The 15,967-nt window shown below is 37.7% G+C and overlaps 1 protein-coding gene across 1 annotated transcript in view; it reads left to right on the forward strand.

Annotated features, from left to right (window-relative positions):
• The window catches only part of LOC150084033 (O-acyltransferase like protein-like), a 66,355-nt gene that overhangs the window by 35,886 nt on the left and 14,502 nt on the right, over positions 1 to 15,967 (forward strand). The window contains exons 6-10 of the mRNA XM_090374998.1: positions 392 to 556; positions 8,100 to 8,193; positions 10,502 to 10,594; positions 15,006 to 15,171; positions 15,513 to 15,592. Coding sequence (XP_090231124.1) covers positions 392 to 556; positions 8,100 to 8,193; positions 10,502 to 10,594; positions 15,006 to 15,171; positions 15,513 to 15,592 — 598 coding nt within the window. The remainder of the gene's footprint in view (positions 1 to 391; positions 557 to 8,099; positions 8,194 to 10,501; positions 10,595 to 15,005; positions 15,172 to 15,512; positions 15,593 to 15,967) is intronic.

A 15,967-nucleotide genomic window follows, 5' to 3' on the forward strand; every position in this document is an offset into this window, starting at 1 on the left:
CAATGTCGAGGATTTGGGTTGCCAAACCTTTGTTTAATATCATTAGCATAACTAAAACTGTAATTATACAGGCATTTGTTATTAGCTGTACTGTCACAATTTCTTTGACAAGTACATTAGGCATGACCATGGGCGCCGGCAGGGTATTTTGAAAGGTGTAACAGGAAAAAATATTCCACTTTCTTCTCATTATAATAATACTTAAGATTATTCATTCGATTAAAATTCCCCGAAAAAAATCCCATTTTCTTCTTATTATTATTATAATACTTAAACGTTTGTATGATTTTTTGCAAATTTTAATCTGTGGTTTGTAATCAATATACATGTACATGTTCATCAATGTTTCAATTTTATTTGAAAAATTTTACTGGTCTCTTTAAATTTTTAGGCAACCTTGGTGTAATTTTATCAACTTTCTCCATCTCTAAAAACTTGGAAAAACTAGGAAGTCCATCCTCAGAAAAATACGCTTTTCTACACGGTATGCGGTTCATCAGCATGTGCTGGATAATACTTGGACACAACAGTCTATGGTTTCGACTGGGATCTACAAGTAAGTTATTTAACTGCACACTTTAAATATTCTTTTTTTTTTTTAACTAATTAGGCTGTTTCTTTCTTCTTCTTTTTTACACCCCTCGACAACTAGCCCCTTGGTAAGAGCAGTTTAGAATGCCATTGTTATGGTAACTAATGCAACAGCGCTCGGTTAGCAATGGACAACACACCCTACAATTTGGACATTATATAAATAGACTCCTCAAAGATAGCGCAAAAATATATACATTAAGGCGATATAAAAATAAATACATATAGAAAACGGTTCGAAGTACAGGTAAAAGGTCCAAGTTATAAATAATTGTCAGCCCATTTCAAATTCCACAGTGTCACCAATTAGGCAATGGCAAACCATACCAACCGACAAATCAATGGCAATCAGTAAACTACAGAATCTCCCATTGCTAGCGCGTATGTCTCAGTCTACGCCTTTTGACTATCGTAAATGGTCAAGCTTTAGGGTGAATCAGTATAACAAGTGGGAATTTCAAACGGATCAGCGTTGGGTAGCCACTATTTCCAATTGGCATAAATGGTGATGACGAGGATATCCAAGGGAAGATATAAAAATTTTATGATGATTTGAACTTGGATAGGAAAAACAGTAATGCCAGTCCAGAGATTAGCAACTCCAGACAGGCAAGACTGCTTGAAAGAGACTTTAATCGGGTGCGTACGTGGTCCCAAAATCAATTAATGATTAATGCTTATAAATATAAGGTTATGGATTTCGGGGAACAGAAATTCTGGATTAAAAGTGGCTAACACGAAAAAAAAAAGATGGCATTATTTCATGTCAATCAGACATGAAATAGTCCATGCAATGTAAATATTTGGCTAATAAGACACAAGGTGTCCATCTATGATTTATAAGACATACAACAGCAACAACAACACGATTCAATTCAACTTCGCGGAATTCAATCCTGTTGTTGCTGTAGTTGTAATAGGGTTTTAAGAGCATTAGCGACTAAAGCTATATCGCTCTGTAAATACTGCTACAAATTGTGTGTGTTCTGTGGTCGTTTATTTTGCTGGACGAAAAACCATACTTTCCTCGCCTAAGACCCACTAAATTAGCCACGTTTTGAAAAAGACCCATAAAAATTCCGACGTCATCGACGGAACTTGAACTCAGGTGTTTTCCATCAGGTGTGGGGAAGACGGCGATTTTAGTAACTATGCTAGCCAATGGAGCAAGACAAATAAAGCATTGAGGGAAAATTAAATGAGACAGGAACATTGTCAGTGAAGACTAAGACAAGAACCAGAAGCAACAACTATGTAATATTACGGAGCAGCAAGACTTATTAAGTCTTGCTCCGTAGAGACTCTTATTAAGTTTACCTAAGGCAGTGTTTTTGAGGTTGTCACAGACATTTTCTCAGATGTTCCAGAAAAGCTGTACTTGCTACCTGGGAGTCTAAAACGCTGATGGAACTGATATTCGGGTAACACTCAAGTCAAGAGGACCCAATTTCGACGATGTCCGGACGGTCTATGACAGCCAAATCCTCTGCTTGCATCTTCACGATTGTGGGACTGTTAGCATTCCTGGGTATAACCTCCGTCCACAAGTACATGGTGGATGACCACCTAGGTGTGAACCAACGTAAGCAGGGATCGAGGTGTGGCGCCCACACTACATGGAGGAATGCTGCCCCTCTATGTTACCAGGCAGTACTAGGTGGTAGATGACTCTCATCAACCGGTGTAATTCCACCACTTTGCTTATTGGAGGCTTGAAGTGGTGGAACCCATGTTTAGTCTCTAGAGCTAAGTTCCGGTCAACTCTTCCCTATCTCTTCCATCATGCAGTATGATTGATGACTTTTGAGGTTATGATGAACATCGTGGCGAGATTCAACATTCCTTACATTTCGACGGTACAGCACTAAAATGGTGTTCGCAGGCCGGCCGCTAGCTAGTACACCGGACCGAACCTATTGGTAACTCTCTAGGAGGCTTCCGGATCAGCTAGTGCATAATCTTGCTACCTCTACTCTGCCAGATAGTGACTGCAGGGAGTCCGAGTAGTGTGTATGCGGAGAGCATTGTGAGGCCACCTTATGTCAACGATCTGGGTATATTCTTACCATGTGCACGCCATATCCAAAAATTTCATTACTTCATACAGCAATCCCACTAACTTTTTCTTACTATTGAATACACCATGAATTGTCAAACTAATAGAGCAAGCTTATCTGCGAAAAGATCTAAACCTCCCAAACACTTCCTAATTCATTTCGCAAATATATGTGGTCTCAATTCTAATCTCAACGATGGTCATTTCCACTTGCAGTCTGCCAAACCCCATGTACTTTTTCTGACAGAATCTCAGTTATCGGTTGATTCAACTGCTGCTCATTTCAGATGCCCAAATTATTCGCTGTATCACTCCTTTCGCCTCAAAAGTGGTACTAGTGCATATATCCTTTCTGATATTCCCTGTAAGAGATTTGGTAATTTGGAATCTCCTCTCTTCGATCTTCTCTGGCTTAAAATCTCTCCACCTCATTGTGTCAAATTCATCTGTTGTCTCTACCGTTCTCCCAACTCCACTAATCGCTTGGAGCTCTTTGACTTCCTCTCTTTGCAACTTTCTCCAGTCCAGCTTTCCTAACAGTGAGGTAATTTTCCTTGGTGATTTTAATGTTCACAATTCCAGCTGGCTTCCGTTTTCTAGTTACACCGACCCAGCTGGTCCAGATGCTGAGGCTTTTGCAATTACTAATGACCATGCACAGAATGTTCATTTACCTAAAAGAACACCGGACTATCCTAATCATACAGCGAACACGCTTGATCTTTTTCTCACAAACAACCTTTCTAAGTACACGGTCGAAGTGAGAGGTCCTTTAGGCACTTCAGATCACAATTTGGTGATTGTCTATTCTCCAATGGAGCCTTTATCTCATGGCTATTCCCAACCTGGTGTTGTTTGGCATTACAAGAATGCAAAATGGGATGACCTCCGAGATTTCTTTTCTTCTTTTCCTTGGTCGGATTATTGTTTCAAAACTTCTGATGTCAACGTTTGCTCAGATCATCAGTGAAATTATTCTTGCAGGAATGGAATCCTTTATCCAACACTCAACTATCAAATCTCGTCCTTTATCTAAAATTTGGTTTTTCAAAAAATGTGCTAAGGCTGTTCAAGAGAAGAATGTTGCATACTGTAATTGGCTTGTTTCTAATTCTTCAGTTTCATTTTCTGCCTACACCAAAGCTCGCAACAATTGTAAAGCAGTTATTAATCAGTCCAAACTAGAGTTTCAAGAGGCTAAGAGCAGAAAACTTGCTTCTTGCCTAATGGTAGCCGGGCATTCTGGTCTCTTCCCAAAGCTACTGGCTGCACCTTTTGCCCATCTCTGCTGTGGGGGGGGGGGGGTTGACTGATTGAAAAAATCTATCTCTATTTATCCCTAGCTGGGTCGCCAATTGTGGGGGTGGGGTTTCTTCTTATATATACTTTTATATTACTTTTTATTTTGTTATTATTTGTTATTTATATTCCCCACTTTGCATCTGACTGGTTATCTCACAGAAGAATTCCGGTTCTGAGGGAGTTTCTATATTAGAGCACTCCTCCTTTGGGTTTTGCTGTGTGTTCAGAAATGACCAAACTCCATTTTCATTAAGTGAAATACAATCAGTTTATTATACATACTTACAAATAAAAGATAAGACAAATCATTACACATTATTCACTTCATATATAGGTACAAAGCATGGATCACGTTCCTGGTCATTAGGCTCCCCCATCCATCATCTTCTTCTTACTATAGGCCCACTAACATCTCGTACAATCAGTTTAATTTAACTCTTTCTTAATTACAATTGACATTTATTATTTATCTATTTATATCTTTCTTTTTCATACCTATCTAGCACAATCCTACATTCTTCTTCATGGTTGATACAATTCTTCTTCTGGAATTAAATGTCCACTTTACAAACTATTCTATTCTATTCTCTCCCCAGCACTTTAAAGTTACATGTAAATGAAATATACATGGGATTATTTATTTCTTCATTCCCTCAAGTAAACTCCAGAATTTAGCGACTAATTTCTCTACATCAGTGACATTATGTAAGTAACATACATCTGTACCTGCTCTATAGGCTAACCCGTCCAAAATTATTACTTTTACTCCATTGATTAATCAGTAAATAAATCATAACTGTAAACCATCCTTCATTAACTATTTCTATGATATTTCCTTACTTATCTATACCTTAACTTAACTCTTAACTGTATGCTTCCCTAAATCTCCCTTAATATTTATCTATCTTCCCTGCAGTCCTTTGCAATTACATAGAGGTAACTTCGTTGTTTAACCACTTACTTCTGGGGATTTGGATCTTACCGCTAATACAACGTGTGGCCAGTGACTTTCTACTCTGCATCGGGTCCTCCATTGGTTTGGGAACGTTCATCTGGAATGCTAAACTCTGCCAGGGATACTTTTCTCTTTGCCGATCATACTGGTCTCGTATCCTTCTTTGCTGTGCCGGATCATTCAGTAGGGGCCGCTTCCGATCGCTTTATTTCCGCAGGACGGTACGGTGTTCTTCTCGCTGTCCTCCTTTCAAATATATCTCTCGGTGGACGCTTTCGGACTTCTGTGATTCGTCTCGAGAAAGTTCCCCTTTCTGTAACTCATCTATACTTCATTAAAACTATCAGAATTTAGTGAACTCACCATAACTGGTTCTACTGGTGGATCGCTTCCGGGGACTGTTTCCTGGGCCTATCTTTCCAAAAAATCACTCTCGAAGAAAACTTTATCATCTTCCGAAAAACTTTATTATCTCCAAAAAAACTTTATCACATCTCGAAAAATCATCTCCGAAAAACTTCATCACATATCTAAAACATCTTATCACACATTTTCACACCCTTTTGCACGCGCTCTTCCCCTTTTATTTCCCAAAACCTAGTAACGCCCCTCCTTTCCTCGACCAATCATTTCTATCTGACCATCATCGTCCCCTTCCGGTGTAGAGATAACTTCCGTTTCTAGAGAATTCTCGAATATTCTGGAAATGACCAGAATTTTCTGGAGCTCGGTACCCATCCGGAAATCATCTGCGTCCATTTTCTTGATTCGTCTCGCCTTATTATAAAATGACCACACCTGCTCTGTTTGCAGTAAACAAGAGCGCCCCCGCTGGTACCCCTATTGTCATCTCTGGACCAAACCGTCCCTTGCCATACTATCAGTTGACCCCCCACTGTTCCGTCTTGCTATCTTCGCTTGCTATTTCCGGTGTGGGCACTGATCGTATATCTGTTTCTAATGTTTTTCTTCAAGGTATATTTGCTTGTACATTAAATTTAACCTTCTCTTAAATTAATTCCATTAGCGCGAGACCCATTATCTTAAACAATATTAGTGACTTTAAGTGTTTTCTTTTGTGGTTTACAATATCACTATCTAGCGTTCTTTCTTAAATTATATTTAAATTTAACTTGTAAGACTTTGTGTCTTACACTGCACCTACCTCTGTCCAAACCAGATGGTTCTGTTGTCACTTCAGCCAAGGATAAAGTTGACCCGCTAGCACTGCATTTTTCTTCCAACTCATGTATTAATGATCTTGGTAAAACACCTCTCACCATTCCCAACACGCTCGATTCAATGCCTCCTGTGGTCTTCCGTAAAAAGGATGTCAGAAGGATTTAGACGAATCTTGATGCTAAGAAAGCTCCAGGTCCCGATGGTATTTCTCAACTTGTTCTCAAAACCTGTGCTCCTGAACTTAGTCCTATTTTTTGCAGCTCTTTTTCACTTTCTTATTCCAAAGTTGTTTTTCCTTCTGCTTTGAAATTTGCTCATATCCAGCTATTTCCTAAAAAGGGTGACAAATCCCTCCCATCTAATTATCGCCCCATTGCAATTACTTCTACTCCTTCTAAAGTAATTGAGAAATCAATTAAACCTTCCGTCTGATCAACGATCGCCAGTATGGATTCCGTCGGTGTCGATCCACTGGTGATATTCTGGCTTATGTTACCCATTTATGGACTAATTCAATGGAAAGGTTTGGTGAAACACAAGTAGTTGCTTTTGACATCTCAAAGGCTTTCGATCGTGTTTGGCATAAAGGTCTTCTAAACAAGCTTCCATTTTATGGTTTGCCAATTGTTTTTTGTAATTGGTTATCCTGTTTTCTCCCTGATCGCTCACTGAGGGTGATGGTAGATAGCTCTCTGTCTTCTAACTTTTCCACTAATGCTGGTGTCCCCCAAGGTTCAGTTCTTTCCCCCACTCTTTTCCTCTTGTATATTAATGACCTTCTTCCCTTGACTGTAAACCCTCTCCGCAGTTTTACTGATGATAGCACGTTGCATTTCACTTTCCATTTTGAGAATCCTTGCCCTGCTCAATCAGCTTCACCTTCTCGAAAATCTCCTACCAATTCCTTAAATGCCGATCTTCAGATAATTCACCAGTGGGGCAAAGACAACTTTGTTGATTTCAACCCTTCTAAAACTCAGTCTTGTCTTATATCTCGCAAAAAGGATTCTTCCGCTATTATGCTTATCTTTAGTGACACTCCGATTTCTAGGCAAAATGATATATCTCTTTGGGGATTACCCTGATTTCCAATCTCTCTTGGCACAAGCACATTACAAATATTGCTTCCTCTCCATCTAAAAAACTTGGTTTTGTCTTTCGCTCTCAGCGTTTCTTTTCTTCCAAACATCTGCTCACTCTGTATAAATCATAAACCCGCCCTGCCATGGAACATTGTTCCCACATCTGGGGTGGTGCTCCCAAAACCTCTCTCAGGCTTCTAGATTCCATTCAGAAGAGAGCAGTTAGGTTAATTAATGACTCATCTGTAACAGAGTCTCTCCACTCTATGTCCCATAGACATACTGTTTGTGCTGCATACCTCTTCTACAGATACTTCCATGGGCACTGTTCTTCCGAATTGGCTTCTGTAATTCCAGCTCTCTCTTTCAAAACAGTTCGAACACGTGCCGCCACCAGCCAACATTCATTTACTGTCCAACTTCAAACTCACAGAACCAACTTTTCATCTTCCTCGTTTATTCATTCAACTGCTGTATTGTGGAATAACCTTCCTTCATACTTATTTCCTGAAAATTACAGAAGTTCAAGTCTAATGTCAACAAATATCTTCTTTCGTCTTCTCAACCTCCAACCCAAGCACGGTACTAAGTACTGTAGGTTCTAATACCTCTCGTGTTTGTGGTTTACATAAAAAAAAAAAAAAGAAATGTTGAAATAAGTTGGGTGCAAAAGCGTACAAGGCGGTGGGTTTTACGAAATTCAAAAGAGCAAATGGATTAGCACGTTTCTAACAATAGGAATATCAGAGCTGTTTAATACTTTTGGAAAATGTGAATAAGTTCTCTTCAATGCATCATTATACCATTCATTATACTATTACAGAATTACTTTTTCATTAAGTAATCCGAATTTCTATAACATTTTAAATCCGAATTTGTCATGTAATAGATTATTAAAAACGCCCCAATTTTATTTTATTTTCTTTGATAGAAAATGCAACCACCATGAACAAATGGTTTAATGACATCTCCAAGTACAATATGCATAATGCATATGTGATCGTAGACAGTTTCTTCTTCATTACGTAAGTTTTATTAAACCACATTTTAAATTACCAATCACTTTTTTTATTTTTTCAGTTAATGCGCTTTAATACATATTCCCCTATGTTTTTGTTGTTGTTGTAGGGTTTCAGGAGCATCAGCAATTAAGGCCATATTGCTCCCTGTATATATCCATAAATCGCGTGTTCTGTGGTAGATTTTCCGTTTGCTGGACGAAAAACCCAAGTTTCTCGGAAAAACCATGCAACTTTCGCCTGAGACAAACTAATATAGCTGCGTTGTGAAAAAAAAAGTCCATAAAAATTCCTTGCGTCGTTGGAGGGACTCAAACTAAGGCCTTTTCCACCCGGTGTGCGAAGCACGGTGATTATGTCCACTTGCTTACCAGCGAGAGCGACTTGTGGACGACGATTCGCAGGTTCTTACGATCCAATGGACGTGTTGGTATGGTTGGTTGGCTATTGTTGTAGGATATTAGGCACATCAGCAACTTAAGCCATATTGCGCCTTACGAGGAGGGATTAAAAAAGATTTGTATTCACCCAGAAGTGGTAGTGATAGAAATATGATTATTGTTTGTTTGAGAACCTTGAAATCTCTGTAGCAACCACACAAATTCTGGTTTTGATCTGACAATTCATCTGTTTTTTTTTTTTTTTTTTTTTTTCAGTGCTGAATGAAGTGAAATATCACAATGGATAAAGTAGAATATAGATGATGATACTGTTCCTCTTTCTGCAAGGGAAAACGTCTAAAACAATCCACGAAGAAATAGTCGCTGTTTATGGAGGAGGCTGCCCAAGTGACAGTGTTGTTGCACAATGGTAAAAACAATTCAAATGTGGAGAAACATCAGTGCATGATAAAGAAACCCAGGACGCCCAGCAACTACTGTTACAGTAGTTGCAACACTCTTCTCAAGAGAGTGTTGCAAAAATTGAGGCACTAATACTGGAAAATTGCCCTAGAACTAGCTGCAGAACTTCAAATTAGTATAGGGATCGTCGAGGATATCATCCATGAACAGTTGCATATGAATAAAGTGTCTGCTAGATGGGTTCCTAGACTTCTAATCCCTTACCAGAAAAAAGGAAGGGCATACTGCGCACATGAAATGTCGATATGCCAGGAAAAACTGAAATATTGTCGCATCTTGTTTATTTTCCCGATCTTGCGCCCTCGGATTCCTTCCTATTTCTTACCCTGAAGCCGTTTCTTCGTGGAAAACACTTGTGCTCACGATGAAGTAATTTCTGCTGTGGAGTCGTGGTTTGAAGAACAGTCAGAGCACTTCTACAAAACTGACCTGCGGAAGGGTATTGAGAGGTGGAAAAATATGTCATATTTGTTTGGCGACTACGTTGAAAAGTGTAGTACATGGTGTTTGTTTCAATCTTCTATCAAACCTACTTCTGGGTGAATACGAATATTTTCTGAACTCCCCCTCCCCCTTTTATATAATGGCTATAAATTGCGTGTGTGGTCGATTTGCTGTTTGTTGGAAGAAAAACTCGAGTTTGCGGGTGAAAAACCATGCTACCCTCTCCTGAAACCAATTAACTCAGCCACGTTGTGGGGAAAAAAAAACCATAAAAATTCGTCGTGTCATTGACGGCATTCGAACTAAGGTCTTTTCCAGCTGGTTTCGGAAGGACGGTGATTATTTATTTATTTATTCAGTTGGAAATCATAATACCAACTGTGTTACCCCACAAGGGCCTGTTGAGTATGGAGGACACCCATAGATACTGTAGCATGTCAGTTGAGTGGTCCGGGTTTTTTCTTGTGGTACGGAGAAGTTCTACTGGTTTTGCAAGGAACCACGAATGAGGCATCTTGCATTAATACATTCGCGACAATTCTGTGCGTCCTACTTTGTGGAAATTTTACGAATCGTTCTTAACACCTTCCAACATGACAATGTCATAAATCAAAGACTGTGAACCGTGTGGTTTGAAGAAAAGAATAGGGGCACATTTAATTGGCAGCATAAAGAGTCGATCTCAACCTAGCTGAATAACCTTGGATTTCAGAAACCGAACATGATTAAGACATCCCATTTTGTTAGTAGAGCTCACTGTTCCTTTCAAGGAAAAGTGGAGCACAACGTTACAACTCCAAAAAAAATTAGTAGAGAGTCTTCTATGATCAACTGAAACATTCATTATGGCCAAAGGCGGCCAATGTACTATTAACTTCTATATGTTTTTTTTTATTTTATTATTATTTTTTTATATATCTATAAGTGTCCCATACCTGTAAGATAGTTTAAGTTGCATGAATACTGTTTAAACTTTCTGTTAATATAACTTTTATCTTTTATTTCAGTGGTTTTCTGACGGCATGGGGCTCCTTGCTGTATATGTCATTTAGAAATGGTAAAATGAACGTTTTCATGTTTGTTGCAAGGCGATATCTCAGGTAGGAGCTTTTCTTGAATTACTGATTTTCATATATGAACAGAATCCACGTGGAATATCTCTGAAATATCATTCAAAATAATTAAACTTTTTTCAGATTTTTCTGTGGTAAAATTTTGTGAGAAATACCCAAAACTGATTAGCCACTTCAAGTGGCACTCCATCTTGCAATTTATTTCACATAGCATTCGAAATTTTCTCTTAATATCTATTTCAAGGACAGTGAGTGGCTCCATTGAATCGAACAAGGATATACAAATTCACACCCAAAAGAAGCAATATTGTCAGGATGAAAGGATTTTATAAAGATCAAAAAGCATCGGCTGTGACAAGTTTCCAATTAAGAATCAACTACTGAACTTAACAGTTCCTACTCATTGCATTACATACATCCTCAACCCACGCCTTCACATATTTTAAGAAATCTTCGGGATGGATATGCCTCACGTGATATGGAGACCCACTATAAAGTCAATAAACCAAAATTTCCAAACGATTACAGGCCAATTTCATTGGCTATCCACCGATGTTAAATTTTTCTGTAAATCTTAAAGAAAGCTGTCCACTAATAATACTTTTCACTAGTAGATAGGGAGATGGTTAAACAGATTTGACTCTAGGCGGAAAATTCATTAGACGGGGGTAAAAGGATGTTTGGTAAGTTTGGTTACTAAAGGAGCATGTGCTCATAATGAAATTTGGTAGTTTACATATTATTCAGGAGACAGTACATATTAATAGATCCCACAATGCAATGTTCTTCGTTTTCTGTTTTAGATACATTGAAAGGGACTTTATCGAGGGCTAACCCTTTCAATATATCCCACTCTTAATTAACAGAGCTATCTGTATCTGTTGTCATATGCCTGTATAACAAGGTCAAATATGAAATATTAAAAGTTTAGTGGTTAAGTTGATAAGTAGTCAGATGGTAAATTAGCTGTTAATAATTTAGCTGTTAACAGGCAGAATGACATTTAGCCCCACCGATAGCTACAAGCTATCCTAAATAATTGCTATTCTAATTTTTTTTGCTATTCTATCCTAAATAATTGCTATTCTAATTCTCCGACAGCTATTCTAAATAATTGCTTCTTCTAGTAAACTAGAAGAAGCAATTATTTAGAATAAAGAGGAAGAGAGAACCAATTTCCATCTATAATTTTCAAATAGATTGGTACAAAAGAAGCTATAGCTAAATTAAGGCGCACGGAAGTAAGGTTTAAGTATAGTAATAGTACCTCAATCCCCCTCGAATTGCTCTAATAGTTCATGAGGTAAGAAAAATAGGATTCGATAGTCAATAGTAAAAAGTAAAGAAAAAGCTTTATTGCAAATGTACGTAGGATAATACCGGGAGCATAACTTCCCGTCCCTTATAGAAAGGGACCCTGGTATATCAAAAAGAATAATAATTATGGGTGGGATATATTGAAAGGGTTAGCCCTCGATAAAGTCCCTTTCAGTGTATCCTATTATCTATAATTAACAATTGGTATTGTATTATTATAATTACATGTATTGTTAATTAATATTGTTAACTAGGTTTGGCCACGGAGGCCAGTATCAGCTATTTTAGAGTTACTTGGTTGATTTAATCTACAGGTATAATTTGGTCTACATTTATATGGTTTAGGTTTTATATTTTCGGCCTTTACCAACATAGTTAACTCAAAAACGATTAAATAGCATGTACCTATTTTACTAAATCTATAATAAAATATATATATATATATATATTTCTCATAATAATAAGTTTAGTATAAACCCAAATTACGTGGCACCCTTGGAATGTTGTTGCAGCACCATAAGGTGCTGTGGCATCCCGGTCGAAAACCACTGGGATAGGGTATTTCAATTTTGACTTTAACCCAATACAGCTTTTTTGGGATCATCTTGATTGTCAATTCTGTGAAGTCTGCCCATCTTCCCAATTTCGATTTTTTTGGGGAACCTTGTGGATCGCTTGGAATAATAATAGTCAAGAATAGTGTTACCGTTATAAATTTAATCGGCAGAATGCTACGGCTGTGTAAAGCAGTGATAAAATCTCGTGGGGGATATTTTGATAAAAAATTAGCATCAATCATTTCAATATATTTTGCTGTAAATTTTTCAATGATTAATAAAAAAAATAATAAAAACTGTTATATGCTCTGATTCCAAACGTTTAGGCTAAAGTCTGCCAATCCACAGAGTTCTTTGGGCATGGCCGGCCAGTTTGAGGTCTTTGAAGAAATAACTCCAGAATCTATTGATGACTTCATGATTGACCTCATTGATTCAATGCACTCTCTTGCCTCAGAATTACTAGGTGTAAGCCAACAACAACCCCAGAGGCCTTTCTCATCTTTAGGCTTGAAAGCTTTTCTAATAAATAATCTTCTGAAATTTCGATATCGCTAATTTCATGCTTTCCGACTTCACTCGCACAGTTTCTCCTCACCACGAAGGTTCTTTCTTCAGTAAATGACGATGAAAAGTATCTGTTCAATTTATCTCCAACATCAGCAGGGATTTCTTAAATTTATAATAAAGGTCGATCTGATTCGCTCTTTTATTCTTAGTATTCACGTAGGAGAAAACGCTTGTCCCTATTCTTTGTTCTCTCGACGAGTACTTTCTCATAATCTGCCTTTGCTAGCCTAACCTTTTTTGTGGCTCTTACAGAATAATGTGGATGTTATTAGGCCGCAGTACTTTTTATCGCTCTGTAACTTTTCTATAACATCTTTTTGTGCTATATTAAACTAGCTAGTTCATTAATCATCCATTACTAACTCGTCCGTGTGCTATATTTTCTTAATGGTATATGCGCTTTCAAGTTTTCTGTGACTATTGCTTTAAAGCTATACCATAATTCTAAAGTATTTGCACTCTGTGAGCTATCTCCCCAGTTGGTAGAGGCCGTAGAGGTAGAGGTAGTACTTTAAGTTGTCATAATCTCCTTTCTTGAAATTGAAACCCATTCCATTCTTTTAACTGCTACCCCTCTCCTTCATGGGAGATCCTGATCCCATGAAGATCCTGATCCCATGAAGAGACCCCATGATCTTCATGGGAGATCATCAGGTCTAGAATATTTTAGTGGAAGGGAAACTCACCTATTGCGATTTTCCCTCCCACTTGCTCTAGTCAATTAGGGACATAATTGGAATCATCCCTAGTGAGACATTCACGCATGCTCACCCATTCCATTTGCATATAGAGGCTCTCATTATAATCTTCACAACCTTCTGACCAGTAGATTACACAGTTGCTTTCAGCTAACTCACATCACACGTTCTGTACTAGCATGAGTAACTTTTCGGACAGGTTTTGTCGAACTCAGGATGTTTCTGATAAGAAGCATGACCACACAACTCCATTTTTTCCCTATCCTTCCTAAATACATTGTCCATACCATAGTGAAACTCATCATCCCATATTTCTGGCTGGCACAACGTTTCCGTTAGCCTTAATATTTCAGCATTAGTTGTCCTAACTAGGAGTTCGAATTCACTGATTTTATTGAAGACACTCTTTGCATTAATGAATACACAGTTAGGACCAAGAGTTATTTTATATTTTACTACCTTGACACATCCCTTGAAGTTATTTAAGCTTGTTTCCCTTCGCATGAACTTTCCGCTCACATGAAATTTCACTAACCTAGGAATATATTGCCAATATCGGCTATTGTGGTAATACACATGATTCCTTGAGATGTGTGCAACAGTTATTTCTACTTATAACAAATCAACGCGTATATTAAGTAGTGTAAGTCCCTTACACTACTTTTATTCAAGTGTCCCCCTGTACAAAATAGATTCCTTCTATCTACAAGAAGACCACGCTGATGAAAATTTCGCCCCAAAAAGCCTTGCAGAGTCCCTCAAGTTTTGAGTTAATCTAGAAAGTTTTCAGTCCCTCCTTATAGTCTCTCGGAAGAATTGCAGATGTACACAAGGTACGGGGTACTTAGGTAATTTAATAAAGTATTTTCAGCACTTTCGCTATCCTGAATTGATTGAAAAACAAAATTCATAGCGTGAGTTATCTTTCTAGAATTAACAAAGATTATATTAACGCAAGTTCTACTGGCAGTAATTTATATTCCTCGAACTCATATTTCATACTATCAGAAAATCCCAGCTTATCATGTACAACGAGATGGAATAGCGTGTGGTCATAATCATAGACAGGTGACAACAGACAACGTGTAGTAAAAATGCAGAATGGAGGAGGGAGGCAAGTAAGAAGGAGATAAACTGTTCACAGAAGGTAACGAAGAAATTTTTCTATTTTCTGATTTAATTGCTTCATTTAAGTTTCATTTAGAACCATGATAATCATACGACGACCATGACGCTTAATTTTATGTCTCAGTTTGCCAAAAATGGTATATACTGAAATATATTTCTACCCATCAGGCTGACTCCGGCATTAATGTTCACAACTGGAATGATGTTCTTCTTACCGTGGGTGTCAAGTGGCCCGAATTGGCATAACGTGGTAGACCAAGATTTGAAGGCCTGTTACAAGAACTGGTGGGTGAACCTTCTGTATTTCAGCAACTGGCTCAAGTGGCCCGATATCGTAAGTTTAAATTTCAAATACACTAAGTCAGCTGTATTAAAGTATTAAACAAAATATACCGAGGTATCCAATGACTACGTTGAATCTTCGTTTTTAAAAAGATACTACCTTCTTAATTACATAGAGATAGAAATCTGTCAATCTTTGTTGTGCATGGAACTGATATAATGCTTCTACATTTAAGAAGAAAACACCTTTTTAAAATCGCTGTTGAATTTTGTAAAATATATTGATATGTATAATATGAAAGAACGCGCGTAAGTTAGAGAATAAAACAAAATTAAAAATACATGAATATAGAAGGAGGACTCTTTACGTTCTTTTTGTTTCTTTTTTTCTAGTGCATGGTTCATACTTGGTACCTAAGTGCAGATTTCCAAATCCATATCCTCTCCCTGGTGGTTTTAATCCCTCTCTACAGGTAAGTCTTATAAGAACATAAAAGTCTATCCGATTATCAATGAAATACAGATGCGTATTACACCAGCTTAGATGATGGGCTTATAGTCATAAATACTTCCACTTTATGGGCGTATAGTCATTAATAAAGTACCAATTTGGTATTACAGTGTGAAATTTTTTCATGAATTCATATCTTGGACAATGTATGCATATTGTTTCGGCGGCTCCTGGAACGTTAGTTCATCTGCGCAATATCTTGGACAATGTTCCAAGTTCATCAGGAATACCAAATACAACCGAGGCTCCAAAAATTACCATAGCACCAACGATTAGACCATAAGAAATATCATTATCATTACCATATATACGAAGTATCATTAAGCACCATAACGGC

The sequence above is a fragment of the Mastigoproctus giganteus genome, chromosome 6 (assembly GCF_048544385.1).
Source record: "Mastigoproctus giganteus isolate SK-2022 chromosome 6, ASM4854438v1, whole genome shotgun sequence".
NCBI classification, from domain to species: domain Eukaryota; kingdom Metazoa; phylum Arthropoda; class Arachnida; order Uropygi; family Thelyphonidae; genus Mastigoproctus; species Mastigoproctus giganteus.